General features: G+C 47.0%; 1 protein-coding gene across 1 annotated transcript in view; it reads left to right on the top strand.

Annotated features, from left to right (window-relative positions):
* Window positions 1–15,965, top strand: part of LOC118786438 (latent-transforming growth factor beta-binding protein 2-like) — a 109,400-nt gene that overhangs the window by 39,045 nt on the left and 54,390 nt on the right. Inside the window, exons 4-7 of the mRNA XM_036541495.1 lie at window positions 7,507–7,712; window positions 10,058–10,228; window positions 13,119–13,322; window positions 14,707–15,029. Of these exons, the coding sequence (XP_036397388.1) occupies window positions 7,507–7,712; window positions 10,058–10,228; window positions 13,119–13,322; window positions 14,707–15,029 (904 nt within the window). The remainder of the gene's footprint in view (window positions 1–7,506; window positions 7,713–10,057; window positions 10,229–13,118; window positions 13,323–14,706; window positions 15,030–15,965) is intronic.

Here is a 15,965-nt window from a genome sequence, read left to right as displayed (position 1 = left end):
GTTCAGGCCGCAAGATGTGGAACTGAATAATTGGCCCATTTGCCAACATTTCTGTTGTTTCAAATCAGCCTGATGATCTGCACACTTGGAAGTGAAGTAATAGTTCTCCTAATAGTTTTTTCTTTTTTTTTTTTGATGATGATAAGTGTTTGTACGTTTGGCTTTTTACCAGTCCTTAGATGATCATAGCTTGCTTTGTTATGTGCCAGTTTCATAACTGCTATAGCATTGCTGCTAATTTAATTTGACTCATTAGCACAAGATGGCTTCTTTATCAAGAGCACCTCTGGTGAGGGTTGTATTAATTGTTTCTTATAAATTTGTGGAACAACAAGTTCTATTTTTTTTTTTTTTGCCATGATTAAACTTGACCAAGCCTCTCAGTTGTCCACTATTTATCAACTCATAACATCCCAAAGTGCACCTTGGGGACACCCCTCCCCTTCCCCTGTCGTTGTCGGGGTCATGTTCCGTGCATTTCTAAATATAAGGCTCGCACAAAGAGCCAGTTGTACTGCGAGAGCATACGTCTGTCATCCTGGCCCTCCAGGCAGCGTGGTGAAACGCAGACTTGGACGCCCATGCCAGGGCTCTGAAAGCACCAGAGACTTCTGCCTGATGTCAGACGGAGATGTTTAGACAGACGCCGCCAGAGCCGCGGCTCCCAGCCTTGCAGACGAAGCCCTCGGATCGGCCTGGTTCTGTGTCAGCCCGGGCCAGCCAGCGCAGCACCATTAGGATCCATTCGGAGCTCTCCGTTCTTTAAACAACTCAGAGATGAAGAATGAGTAATGCACGTTGTAAAGATTTCCAGGCAGCCATCACTCATGGCACGCGGGCATCGGCCACTGTCATTTTAAATACAGCCGTCATCACTTACGATACTTCTCAGTCTCTTTTAAAAGGCAGAAGATCTCCTTGTGTTCTGTACTGACGAAATGAAGATATATGTAAAGATCTGCTTTAAAAAGAGGATAGTCATAAGGTTTTAGTGAGTGTGTTCTGATGTTTCAATGTTTTTTGTATAATTTGCGAATGACAAAAGGAATGTTAGCAACTCAATTTATTATCTCAACATAATCAAAGCATTTTTTCCTGAAAGAATCGTGTAATGCGTTTTGGCATGCAGCACAATTTTGGGGCATGCTTTCTGACACTGGCAGTATTGAGACTGCGTAGGATGTAATCCCTATTGCTTGTCCATTGGTAGCTCTTTGCTCCAAGAATCTGGTGTATATTACAGCCCTTGAGCTGTGAAAAAAACATGAAATACCGCATTTGTGTTTTCCATGTGGATATTATTTAGCATGTATTTACCCAACTGTGCATTTGTTTCGTCAATAGAGAAGGCATGAGGAATGCTGTTATTCAACTGCTCCAGTTGCTTGCGTTTTACTGAGCGCTTGGCAGGACAGCACAGTTTCTGGGAACACTGCGGTTTGCCCCCATATCCCTTAAATTCCTCCGTTCCAGAAGTGTCACCAAATTGCGTGAACGAGGGTTAACGACAGGGGGATTAGAAATCGTAACATTTTTTAGGCTCGGAGTGGGGAATGTACGCAAGGCCTGTCAAACTCCCTGTCCCAAGTTTCCCCTAATGAATGCAGAGCAGCATCGGGCCTAAATAGAGCCAGAGCAGGCAGTAGGGGGGGCACATACAAGAAATGGAGGGGATTAATTCCCCGCAGTCATCAAATTAATCCAGGCAGTGGGGCCTGCAGGCTGCAGTTTCCGATGGGCACCAGCAGAAAAACAATAGCAATTTGAAAAATGTACTGATAGGAAGTGATCTGTTTTGAGAACCCCCTCCCACCCCCCCCCAGCTACCACAGTTCCTGGCAATATAGCAAAGCCTAGCAGAATGTCAAAGAGGAAGCTTTCAGTCCTGCAACCAACACTGTGAAAAAGAATGTGTGCCATTTTTCTCAACTGGATTATGTCATTAAGCTCTATTAACAACACATTTTACGGGAATTAGCATCATGGCCATGAAATCATTTTATTTTTTGGTTTTTGTTAATTTTTGCCCATTGAATTTTTCTTAATCCTTCCTTTTCTAAGGCTGTAATGACAATACTGGAGGACGCTGCCACCATCAGTTAGTGGATCTGGAATGGTTCTCCTTGTGTTTGGAATCTAGTTTGTCCTCCTCTGTAGGAACCAATTTCACTTGGCTTGAGCCTCAGTCCAGTCTCTTTACTCTGAAATTCGGAAAAAACTTGATACTTCTGTCAAACTGTGAGCCCTAATTGGCCTCAGTGTTTGTTATTATTATTAACTAAGAAACTGTTAAATCACTAACAGGAATACAGTGTATGCAGGTGGCTGATGGCCCAGTCCACTAAATTCACCCCCTGATGGCATGCATTTGCTCACTAAAGAAAATGAATAGGGTCATTAGCCACACATCAGGTGATGAGCTTTTTTCTTTGATCATCAAGTAACATAGTAATAGCACTGGGCCAGCAGTGTGGTATCGTGATTAGGAAACTAGAGGGTTATGGATTGAATCCTAGGACACTGCTATATCCTTAAGCAATACAGGTGGGCTGAATTGAAGTAAACAGTCAGTAAATTTCCAGCAGTATAAAGAGCCTGTACTTTGTGTGTCATCCATCATATCAAGCCACCCTGGGCGGGAAAAATGGATAAATAAGTCATAATTAAGACTCAAGTCATGACTGTGGCAGCACAAACAAGGGAGGGGAAGAATCCTCCACATGGACCTGACTGGCCTGGAACTGGCACCAAAGGCTTCTTGGGGGGTCCAGTGCCCAGGCCCTGGCCTCTTTCAGCTTGGCTAGCAAGCACGTAAAGAGCAGTGACCCTGAACTATGCTTTACAGGAAGAATCATTTACATGGCATAGCACTGAGACACGCAGAGTTTCGAGGAAACCTCATGACCGCCAGCCAAAACAACTACACTGAGTAATGCATTGGAACAGGTACAAGGTGAACCTCTTTTTTTGATTCCTTGTGATCTTTGTGTTAGTTGCTAATTTGATTTTTCCTAACATGGTAAAAATGTTGCGAGATTTTGCCAGATGAACGAGCAGAAGGACACCCAGCGAACCCTACTCGCGAGCTCACCTTCTCATTTGAAACAAAAAGCCCTCTTCCCCCGCTGCTGTCGGCTGGAAGGCCGAGCCCGTCTGCAGGTGCTGGAAAACGAGACTGGTCCGTTTGCTTAAGGCCCGTGGGGAGATCCTGTAGGGCCGATCTCGCTCCGACGGGATAAACTAGAGGCAGGAACTGCTGGACCCCGAGGGGGACCGAGTACCAATGAGGTCAGCTGCGGAGAGACTGAGTTTCCCATGACTGAGTCCAGGCCATGTGTCCCATGCAGGTCTCGCACGCTGCCTCCCGCAATTAAAGCTTTCCCACTGATAGAAAAAAGACGCACAGGGCAGATTGACTGCATAGATTTATTAATTTCTGATTATTATTTTTCAATTACGCTGCTAGAAAGTATTACAAGTAAGACATATCTCTCTGGCGTTTGTGTACTCTATGTACAGTCTGCTTATTTGCCATGAGTGCACTCTTTATCTTTGTAATCGGAGATAGATTCATGTGAGAGTGAAGTTAATGAGGGTGTATGTGTCTTCTGCGTCTGAGAGAAGCAGAGGCAAGTTTGAAAAAATCCATAGGGCTTTCCCATCTCCTCTAAGTCTATCCAAAAAGCCCCAGAGCCCTGAGCAGCTGCAGCCCACCCACCCCCCCACCTTTCCCCCTGCTATCCAGCTGTGTGCCGTTACCACTCAAATCAGCTGTCAGTCAAATCTCCACCACTGATTTACCACTGTCATAATATTGTCATGAGCCTGTACCTGGCCCAATAAAAAGACACTGACACCCCTGAAAGACACAATATTTTCCTCTGAAAGAGGCCAAATGAAGGGTGACAGCTTAAACTAAAGAAAAAAATATCTGTCAAATTCTTTAGCCCTGTACAATGCTTTAACCCATCTGCTGGAATGCATTGGGACCTTTTCCCCTCTGCTTCTGTGAAGGAATGTCACCAACAAATCTGAATGACACAAGCATCTGACTGAATTACAGTATACATACTTCCTGCAGTAATTAAATTTTTCAGTTGGGATCGAGGGGGCGGGGGAACGTGAATTGGGCCTCACGTGGCTCTCATGGTAATGTCCTCATGTGCCAAGGGGCTAATGATGTCTGGAGAGTTTGTTAATGCAGTTAATACAGCCCCACTCGATGCTCTTTAAAGGCAATTGTATGCAGTGCTCTGTAAACACAACCACCCTGGCCCAAATACCTCAGGAATACATCGGCAGGCCTTTGTTAGGCGACGAAAGATTCCCATACCACAAGCTTGTGTTTTAAAGGAGGTAGGTGAAGGGTGATATGTGTGTGTGTGTGTGTGTGTGTGTGAGAGAGAGAGAGAGAATGTGTGAGTGAGAGAGAGAGCAATAGCAAATTTAATAAATCTGTTTTCTCTAATTCAATCATTTTTCTTTTTTTTATGGCTGTCATGTTCTTACTGTGCCTCTCTTCCGTAGTCACAGATACAGATTTAATTAGGCTGGCGGGCTATAATTTGATACTGAGAGCACATTTTCCGATTCCCAGAGCATGTTTCGTGCAGTCTTGGCAGAGCGGTCCCAGATTGCATCTCGTCCATGCAGAGTACGAGCCCATGGCTGGGGATTCCTCCCTATCTTAATTCTCTGAGCCTTGTAGTGAGGATTACATCAAAGGAACAGAATGACCCCCCTCGCCCAGCCAAATATAGAGGCGGCACTGGTGACCTCATGCCGTGAGGAAATATTTTTCGATAGTAAATATAACATCTGTTCTGGCCCAGGAAGAGGGAGGACTCATGCAGGCCTGGTGTTTTGGAGGCCGGAATGGAAAAAGACAGTCACAGCAGAGGTTGGTCACCTCAGTTTGTGTGTGACGCGGGTTGACATTGGGGGACATGGTTTTTCACTGTCAGTGCTGATGGAGAACATCCAAGAGTGGTCAATGTGCAGGTCAGCAGCTGTCCACAAGGCTGGCAGGATGGAGTGGTGGCTGGGGCAGGCTGTTTGGCACAAGGGGGTTTCAGGATTGAATCCTGGGCATCACACTGCTATTACCTTCATTGGAAGAATGTCTAACCTAATGACAATGATAATGGTAATGACAGCTAATAACATACTGTACAAATGGATAAAGCTATTTAAGTGGCCCATGACAACATCAAACCAATTTTAAAAGTAGTAGTAATTATAGTGGTTTGTCATCTTTGGTGTTGAACATTAATAATAGATCAACACTCTGATGCCTGAATCATTCAGGCCCCCAGAGATAGCGTATGGAGCAACTGTTGTGATTTATGTGATTAACAACCACCAATAGTGTAATTCATGTTTTGGTTTGTTGTGTTGAAAGTGTAGAAACCTTCTTGGTTCTGAACTTGTTGCTTGGTGCCATGTAAATCCATGGTCTAGGAAAGTAATGAAATGCAGCTGTTTTGGCCTAATGTATGTAATAACACAAAGAGTGATTCCTGCCTTGGGTGCATGAATGTCTCACACCTGCACACTGCACATTAGAGACCCTGGACTCTGCTCTCCTCTTAGGACACACACCAGTGCATCAGTGTGGGCTGGTGAGCTGCAAATAGGGGAGGCAGGGGACTTACCTTTGAACTGATGATGGTCCTGAGACTTAAATAATTAATTTAATTGGCATACTTTTTCAAGCATGCCAAAGAAACAAAACAGGTCCAGGATCCCTGTCAATATAGACCTAAAAACTATGCTTAAGGTGGAAAAAGAGTGACCCAAAAATGAGAGATGATGAATTCAAATAAGAGTATCATGGTGCTACAAGTCTTTCCAGGACACTGTATTTGTTTTAAGTTACCCATGCACAACAAGCTATTGTGCATGGGTTAACTTAAAACAACATGTATTCACCACTGGGCAGCTCATTGGGTTGCTGTGGATTCAAATGGTTCTGTGTCATTGTTAGCTTGTTGACAGAACATTTTGTTGAGCAGTTATCAGTAGGTTTTAAGAAATTTAATGTCATTATAATGTGTTCATGCACACTCAAATCAATACATAAAACACCCGCTGTGTCTGTCATTTTTTTTGTCATATTTGCATAAGTCCATGCTCTAGGCACATTTTTACAGAGCAGGGACGCAATACATTCTGAGAATGTCATCTTCTCGTCTTCGCAAGTTTTACTGAGCACAACGTCAAAGTCGCATTACAATCGGAATCTTTACAGACTTAATAAAATAAATTTAAAAATACCACTTTTCTTGCTTCTACAACATGTCAACTATTTCAACATTCAGCCTAAACATTAGTGACAGATTTATGAGATGCTAATAACAATGGTCAATTGGCTGCCTTTGCATTAGATTTCAGAGAAAGAGGAGCCTCTGTGTCTGCTCCCCCTACAGTAGAGAACACAAGAAGCAGAGATTGACAGTAACAAACTACCAAAAGAAATCAGGTGCACTGAAAATGTTTTAGAGATTCATATGTAAGCAAAAACGTTATACAGTGCTCTATTGACGCTGAATCATGCAGCCTTCCCTACATTTAAAGCCATTGAAGTATGCAACTAAAGTAAGAGCTGGGCATGTGTGCATGCATGCATCTGAGATGAATAGAGACCACCTAGTTTCTAACCTATAAATAAAAATGAAATAAAAGATGAACGCAGCACAAACTGCTTACATGCCTGGCTTTGAAATGACCCTCCGACTCTTTTGCCGGTAAGCAGAGGGAATCAAAGGCCCATGTGTTGCAAATGTGTCATTTTTCTTTGACAGTAAAAACAAAACCATAGCTGCTGTTTATATGCCGGCTGCATTTTTAGAGTCCGCCCAGACTGCAGATGTCTGACACAGAGCTCCGCTGCTCAGGTTGCGTTCAGACAGAACTATGTCCTGCGAACTCAAATTACACATTTCCTCAAACAAACACAGGAGACGGGAACACTTAGGTTCCCATTGTTGGGAACATTTGTTTGGAGTATAACCCTCTGTGCTCATCCTCAGAGCTCTGCAGCGCTTGGTGTCCTTTTAACATGAACTTGTGAGAGAAGAGAGGGCCCATCCCCAGTGCTAAGTGCTATAATTGTCAGGCCCTTTATTTTCTGTTAATCAGGGATGGCTGATATCACATTACAATATGGTTCTCAATTAATTAGTGAGAGGCATGATCCTCTGAGTTGCTGCAGATGTTGGTGAATCACAGTAACTTTAAGTGGAATTTAATATTCTTGATTCAATTATAGCTAAATATGTCAAAATAATGGCATTTCATCTGTAAAGTCAATTAGCCAGTGCCATGACCTAAGAGAAAATGGTTTTCATTCATGCTCTTTCACTTACCGTAGGCGCTTGAGTCATTCTGTGGGTTTGGACAGTGATAAGTGCATATCATACAGAATGTATTGCAGAATGCTGAATGATATGGGAAGCCAGCAGAAGAGGGTGGTTCGGTGAGAGCCTCGGTTTGTGTCATCCACAGGACCCAGGTGAGACGGGGGCCAGCTGACACCTCCCCCCAGCACGCAGGGACATCCCGGACCGTCAAGCGGTACCCATCGTCCAACTGGCCCATAACCTCCAACGCGCTGCCCAATGGGAATGGGAACGGGCATTCACGTGGCAACCAGAGGCCTGCTGTCAATGGTCAGGGGGCTGAGAATCTCAACAATGCTGTCGCCCCAATAGGTACTGACCCTCATCTCAGAAATGTACACCATCGATTCAAAAAAGATTGTACCCACAACTCAAAGCAAGCGAGGTCTTATTTCTTCTCTTTTTAAGAGGTATGCTCATACACACACACACCCACACATACACCTACCTTTTTTGCCCACTCAGGACTGCTGTGCATTTGTTGGTATGCACACCTATTACAGGAGTGAGTGATGCTCCCCGTCTGTATGAAGTACAGAATTCTCTTCATATCAGGCAGCCAGGAGAGCGATATTAAAGCAAGCTGTGTGTGTGTGTGTGACCAATATGGATGATACAGACAGATACAGAATCTGCAAGCTGCTTTTTCATTCTCTTTCGCTATAGACATGCTCATTGTAGTGCATCTTAACCCAATGCAATCACAGAGCTGCTTGGTGTCATCTGTTCCAAATAAGCAACACTTTGACCTCTGTATAGCTTAATTCTACAGTCAAGTGTGCCTTTATAGATAAAACAGACAGTGGAAAATACATTTTTTTGCTTGTTCTTGCCTTACAAAACAGGCTGGGTTTTTTTCATGTTGGCTGGTCATTCATAATTTCAGTTAAGATCTTTTCAAATCCCAAATAAACACTTTTGTTTGTTAGCTGCCTCACACACACAAGGGCTCTCTTTGCTGCTAGTGATCCAGTGTAAAGTATCCAACATTCACGTCAGCAAAAACAAAGCACAAATTGGAGAACCAGCGTATTTATTACAAAGCACACCAGAGAATGCTTTACAGCAGTCGGTCACTTTTTCCAAACACACAGATGACCATCATTATTACAACACTAAGCCATACTTACCACCATTTTCACCACATGTTTCCAGAGGGGCCGAGGCTACAGACTTGCTACCAGTTGTAACCACACGTCCAGTGAATTTGACAGTGTCAGGAGCTGACAAACTTACCGCTACATTTAGATGCAGCGTGAAGGAGCCCTTCAAGGCGCTGGAAGTGGCTGCATATTGTATGCATTGTGCACAGCCTTTTGCAGGATAGGAGGAGATAATGAAAGATTGCTGAGCTTTTATGGGCTCCCTTTGATCTGATCTCCGCCTCGCCAAGTCCTCCCCAGCCTCTCACCCCGGGGCTTAGCTGGGTTCAGTTATCCAGCACAGCCCGCGCCCTCACACACACACACCCACACACACATACAGATGTGTGCGCACACAGACACACATATACGCACACAGTCTTCAGATGAATGGAGCGTTAGATAAAAAAGTCTCCAGCTCAGCTGGCTCCAGCCCAGGCCCCACAGTGGGCTTTAGGATTGCTTTACAATAGAGGTATTACAGCATTACATTGGGGGAGCAGTGTGGTGTAGCAGATAGGGACCTTGACTTGAAATCAAGTGGTTGCTGTTGCAAATCCCACATAGGACACTATTACCCTGCCCCATCAGCAGGGCCTGGTAACCTGGATCACTTCACCAAACATCCCATCCCGGACACAGGCGACATGTCAAATGTAAGTTCTTATATGTTGGATGAGGACATCTCCCTGGCAAATAATAGTATGATGATAATAGGAATGACAGCAGTATGTAGTAGCTAGTAGCTTGTAACTAGCTGTAGCTGTTACTGTTGTAGCTAGTAACTGAAAGGTTGCTGGTTCGATTCCTTGCTGCTGTTGCTCCCTTGGGCTTGGGTTAAGATACTTAACCCACAGTTGCCTCAGTAAATATCCAGCTGTATAAATGGATAAAACTGTAAACTCTGTAAGTCTCTCTCTCTGGATAAGAGCGTCTGCTAAATGACAATAATGTAATGTAATGACAGGCGCTTCTTATTTTGGGCTTGGAGGGACGGCAGAGGTTCTGCATTACACACTGGATGGATGCCCACGTCAGTGTGCAATCACAGGGCACTGCCAGCCGCTGGCTGCCATCACTGGCACCTCCGCTCAGGACTGCATACAGCCTGACAGAGATGCCTAGCAATACCGATTCTTAATTACCATCCTCTCTCCCCTCAGATCCTCAGAGCCATTAATAAAATCTGTCACATGTCCAAGTTCCTTTTTTCTTTCCTACCATGGCAATGCGAGTTGAATAGGTTCCCACCATTACGCAACTTCCCCCTCCCTTTCGTACACCTCACCCTAATGATAAGGGCTTTGGAGGGCGGCCCGATTGTCATCTGGATCCTCTCCGCCCCTGCCTCCCCAAACCTGTGACACGTCCTCCCCTCCCGTGCGCGCTGCCCCGGGCGCCGCCACTCTCTTGCGAGCCTCCTCCCTGACAAGGAGCCTCCCGACGCCCCGACCATGCAGCCCGGCTCCTGCCTGTCGCTGCTCCTCCTCACCCAGCTCCTCGTCTCCGCCGCAGGGGCCAACCTCACCTCCAGCCTGGACCGAATCAAGATCGTCTTCACCCCCATGGTGTGCCGGCGGACGTGCAGCGGCGGCCGCTGCTTCAACAGCTGCGAGAAGGGGGACACCACCACCATCTACAGCGAGAACCAGAGCCAGACGCCTAAGTCTCAGGGCTTCCGCCTCTGTAAGTGCCGCACCTGCCCCCCCCCCCCCCCCCCCCAACCCCCACCCCCAATCTGCGTTCCCTCTTTCCCGCACTTCTCTTCCTCCTCTCTGAAGGGGGGGAGTGGTGCTTTTTCCATGCACGCCGTGCATCAAGAATGAACTGATATATGTGCTTGCTTGTCAAGATTGGCTCATTTGCTGTTCAGTATCTCTAGTTCTGCTGTAACGTAAATATCAGAAAGACAGACGCCAAACTGCCGAAGTTTGACCGCGAGTGAACGTGGTGTGAAAATCTCCGTTACAGAGATGGAAGGGATTAAAAACGGCTCCTTTTTTTTTTTTTTTTAAGAAGCGCTGCTCAGAAAAAGAGGGACCGCATGAAGCGCGCACACGGACTTAGCTCTCTCTCACGCTCCCCGCGCTTCGCCCTGTCTCCTCGCACTTCGTGCCTCTCCCTGAGTGGTCCGATTAACCGTTTAATGCGCTGGGGCAACCGGGAGGGAGGGCTGCGGTGTGAACGGGGATTAATGGGGATTACAGTAAAGCGCGGATTAATCTGCGGGCTTTGCCATAAACCGCACAGGGAAGTGGTCTTCAGGCAGGGGAGGTAACAGAGCCAGAGAGGGTGCATTGTTTCCTGTGTGTGTGAGCTTGAACCCCCATGTAGGAGCTAAAGCTCGGTTCTCACCGAAACTGATTATGGAAGCAGGGTGCTCATGCCACACACATCGTAACTCTCTGCTATACATGGTTAAGAATAATGAGAGAGCACTTGCATGAGTTATGAAATGGCTGAATGTGTTTTTTTGGATTTATCTGCCCGTTAATGGGATTTTGGAACGTGTGCAAAATTCTTGAAACACTTCAATGATTTGGCGGTGGCTATTTCATATATATCTATATAGCTGTGGGTCTCTGTAATGTTTCTGAAAAGCTGTTTAATGTATTTTTATGTGTATTATTTTTAAAGATATTTTTTATGACCGTTAAGCAGCTCCACCACCAAACATGCACATTTTGTTGATGTTGCTCTCATTCAGGGTAATAAACGTTCAGACTTCTCACAGTCTTGATTTGTTCTCAGAGCGGAGCAAAATATCATAAATCCAGTGTAGGGTTTCCAGTATTTACAGTTACTCCAAGCCCGAAACATGGCGTGCGTCTACCACAGAGCCCAGTTTAGAAAGCGCAGTGAGATCTTTAAAAAACGCTCACACAGGCCCTCAGTGCTACTGCTGAGACTTATCCACCAGCCTGCTTGGCTTGCCTCCTGGTACTTCACAGGGGCTATGGCCTAATAATAGCTCCTGTGCCACATTCTCAGGCTGGGAGAGGGGGAAACAGCCCAGCGCGGGTCTGCTTCCCAGCTTTGGGAGGAATTAATGGCCGTCTGTAATCACTGGGGTGCTTCCTGTGGGCTGGGGCGCCGGCTCCAGGGGCAGCGGCTGGACCGCCCGTGTCCTGGGCGAGGGGGGTGAGGGAGAAATTCGGACAGGGCCATGCCGTGCCGCGCCTCCCCACCGCGAGGCAGACCCGGGGTCGTCGTTAGTAATGCCGTCTGACAGAGGCCTCATTCCTCGCATGCCAGCGGGACTCTCTCAGAGCGCTCCTGCCCCTGTTCCTGTTCCACTGGCGAGCCCCGAGACTCGGACGGCCATCGCGTGCCCTGGGCTTCGACAGAATCCCTACTGCAGCTTTCCCCATCTACATCCCTCCTTTACAGAGAGAACGATGCCCGCCTCAACTCGGGCTTAGATATGAAGGTGCTCCAGTAAAGAATGCCTTCTGATGCAGACGTGTTGTAGCTTGACCAGCTGATTCTCTGTGCCTATAAAGTGTTACCTCTTACTTTCAGCCTCTGTAGCTTTTTCATTTTGCAGCCTTTGAAGCTGAACTGGAAACAGGTTAAGACTGAGGTGTTCTATAGATCATGGTCCCAGGTATGTAGGGCACTGGCACTTCTGCCAAAAAGATACTGTAAGTGGATTTAGAAGCCTACACAACTGTACAGTCAGGCACCACCTGCTAACTTCTGTCTATGGGACATCAATACTTCTGCCATTTATTTTGATTTTAAGCAATAAATTGCAACCTGTGGTAAAGATAAAAGCCTTTGAGAGGGAATCAATCTTCTGAGTTGAAAAAGAAATCGGACCAATGGTTTCTATCAGCCTAAGTTCACGTTTGCAGTTAAATATGCAGTGGTTTGACTAGTGATGGATTGTTTTTTTTCAAGAATCCATTTTCTTTCTTAGTATCCAATAAAGCAGTCATAAGATCTCTGGGGTGGTTCAGGCAGTTTGTTTGTTCCAAGTGCAGGCTAAGCTCTGCGGCTTAGGTATGGAACAGGCTGTGTCATCCACTGCAAGCAACCAGGATCCCACAAAAAAAGAAGCAGTCATAAATCTTAAATAATTGTGGCTGCATTTATTATGATAGTTGCATATCAATCAGCCCATAGGGTGGACAAGGGTTGTGTACATGCATTTAATAGTTAGAAGTCAGTGGGTGGGGAGGGAGACGAGGTTAAGGTCACAGTAAAGGTGGGGGTGGGCTTGTTTCTAATAAGAGGGACACTATCGGAGGCCTTGCAAGGAGGGCGAAGGTCATATTTCATAAAGCAGTTTCAAAGACTGGGCTGGTATTAAGGGTAAAATGTGGGGGGTGTGGACCACAGGACATTGGAGCACCCCACTGAAAAGCAGGCCCTCCACGTTAAACATCATTACTTCCTCCTCTCTGACTTTTCGCTGTTTCTCATTAGCTGTACGGCCCCTGCCGGTGTACCCCCCCACCCCACAAACCCCCACTCCGCTGAATGTGAAGATGCATAAATCAAGTCAATTAGAGGCCAGTCTCTCACACGCTCACTGCCGCTAATGACTGGAGCCTGCCTTCTCCCCCCGCAGTCTTCTGTCAGCTTCCCTGCATGAACGGGGGGCGCTGCATCGGAAGAGACCAGTGCTGGTGCCCATCGAACTCCACAGGGAAGTTCTGTCATCTCCCTGCCCCCTCTCCGCAGAAGCCCACCGCCGGCCGGAAGGAGGTCGCGCCAGCCGGACGCAACTCATCGTCGCACTCCATGTACACCCTGCCCCTCTCCAACCAGCAAGGTAACGACCCTCCCCGCCCCTCCCTGCACCCCCACCCTCCCCCCCCCCCTCCAGCAAGAGAGCTCAGCCCTCTGCGTTCCACTGAAGTTCATATGGCTGTTCTTTCAGTGCCTTTCAGATTTGTTTTTCTGGGAGAAGGACAAAGATATTTAGTTTTGTTAAATTGCGTCTAATTTAATCAGTGTTTTTTAGGGGGGGGGGGGGGGGGGGGGTGCAGGGATATTTAGCCACCCTGTTTTTTGTTGTGTTTTTTAGTCTAATCTTTTGATCAAGCATGGGAGAACGTCCAGGCTTTGTTTTGAAGCAGGCTGCTCGTTTTGTCTGTTTTTTTTGTTTTCGTTTTTTAATCAAGAGATGTCATGATTTCTGGGCTAAGTGGCTCCAACAGCTGATTTTGAAGCCACTGTGATTTTCCTCCGCTAATGAATTGCCAAATGGCAAGTTCTTCACAGTGAAGCTGAGTCTGTCGGGAAGGCTAACCAGATACACATTTACACTGAGTCGCACTTCGTGTGCCAGCCATTCTAATCCATACCGCCTTTGTTAACCAGCCGTTAAAGTCAGACTTCATTGTAGATCTAATAGGCTATGTGTGTGTTTGGAATTTCTCATATTGTTCGCAGACTACTCCCTCTTATCAACGAAATGCCAGGGGGAACATTAAAAACAGAGAGATCACTGTAATCAATTCCATAAATACAAGCTAAAATAAGCAGCAAGCAGTATAGCTACAACCTTCTTTCCTCCCGCTCTTCTTCCTCTCCTGGCTTCTCTTTGTCCTGGAGTAAGTGGAAGCAGAGGTCTCCTCACATGTTGTCACATCCCTCACATTCTTGCCTCATTCAGCCCATCTTGCATTTTAATAAAGCTACTTTAATGGCAAGGATAACATCTGCGTATGGTTACATCACAGCGCAGGCATCCCTCTGTCTATGGGGTGAGTGAGCAGAATGGCTGGGCTGTATTAATGTGGAGCAAATGTAACATTTTATAGGGTATATAGACCCAACTACTGCATGTGAAGATGAGATGAAAGATGAAACCTTTTCAACAGGTCAGGCCCCTGGAGAAAGTAACTCTGTCACAGAGGAATACACAACCTGTAGATCGGTGTGATTTGATCAGTGTTAAAATGACATAGGGGACCATTCCTACCATCTTCAATGGTGCGCTGTTTTGGGTAATAACTGTAATAACTGTACCAGTGCCTTGGTATTTATTGACCTTGTTCAAACTGCCCTTCCAAATTATTCTTCTGTTTAATGTTGCATGGAGACCTTTTTAAAAACCAAACCACATGTCCCTACATGTGACGTTTGTTGGCCCAGGTCAGTGGTGGCAGTAGAAGCAATGGTGTCTGTGTTTGTGCTGTGTTTTTGGGCAGCCTCTATGCTCCCGTCGCTGGTGAACGTGCACATCCAGCACCCTCCCGAGGCAGAGGTGCAGGTCCACCAGGTGGCCAGAGTCAAACCAGACCAGATGCCTCCTGCTGGGCGAGACAGCAGCGCGGAAGGGGTGCACTCTGTGCAGCAGAGGTCGCAGCCTAGCAACGGGAACGCCGTGGGGAACGGCAACGCTGTGGGGAACGGTAACGGGCACGGGAACGGGCATGGGAACAGGAACGCCCACGGCCACACCCACACTAGGCTCCACAACCACCTGAATGGATACGTAGGAAGGTGCTTCCAGGAGACCATTGACGGACAGGTAAGCAAACTAACGCAGCTGACATGAGCATGTGGAGCGCGGGGGGGAGTCAACTTTAATGGGGGCTGACTGCGACAGGATATTTCCAGCCATCTGCTCTGGAAACCTGGAAGCCCCCTTTCCTCCAGAAACACACCTTCTCCCCTCCACATCTGCGAGCAGCCGGCCGTCAGCGGAAGATCGGCTCAGCCTCAATTTATGTCCCTGTCAGAATCCAGGAGCTCCGAGGAGTCCTGCGTCTCTCGCTCCTGGCCCGTACGCAGAGATTTAAAGAACCGGGGGTTACGGCGAGGACAAAGGTCTTGCTCTGAGAGGAAGCCTGTGAGGTCCCTCGTGTCGGAACGCGGGGAATGTTGCAGCTCTGCTACGCACATGCTTCACAGCTTTCAGACAGACCTGGCGTCTGTTTCGGGCCCCTTGGAACGCGCCTCTCTGTATCTCTCGCGTGGCGACGGCCCGCGTTAGCGTCACTGTCAGGAAGTCCGTCCCTCGGCCCTGACACCAGGCCCCGCGGGCTGGAGCCCCTCCAGCGTTATCTGCTGGATGACGAGGGCGAAGCGCCTGTTTGTGCTGGAAAGGGCCCCCTCATTGTCTCCGCCGCGCTTTTTGGAGAGTGCGAAAAGGAGCTTTAATCAGACGCACGTTGCTTCAGAAGTGTCACGCGATTTCCTCGCACACATCCAACGAGTGACAGTGATAGATGCGGTGCTGCTCTTTAGTTTTATCTCCATGCTGTGCAGAGGGAACATTACGAGTCCGATCACAGCTGGATGCCGGGGGTCTGTGCTAACATTTCAATGAAATCTCTGAAACTTTCATTAGTTTCATTCCACAATCTCCGTAGGTCCTGGTTTGCTTGGATTTTGGTGTGTTTGATTGTAATCTCTTCAAAATTAGCCAGAGCCTTAAAGTACCATGCCAGCTGTACAGATATTC

This window comes from Megalops cyprinoides, chromosome 12, assembly GCF_013368585.1.
Source record: "Megalops cyprinoides isolate fMegCyp1 chromosome 12, fMegCyp1.pri, whole genome shotgun sequence".
Lineage (NCBI taxonomy): Eukaryota > Metazoa > Chordata > Actinopteri > Elopiformes > Megalopidae > Megalops > Megalops cyprinoides.
The sequence above is the reverse complement of the archived record's forward strand: the minus strand, read 5'-3'. Positions and strand labels throughout refer to the sequence as shown.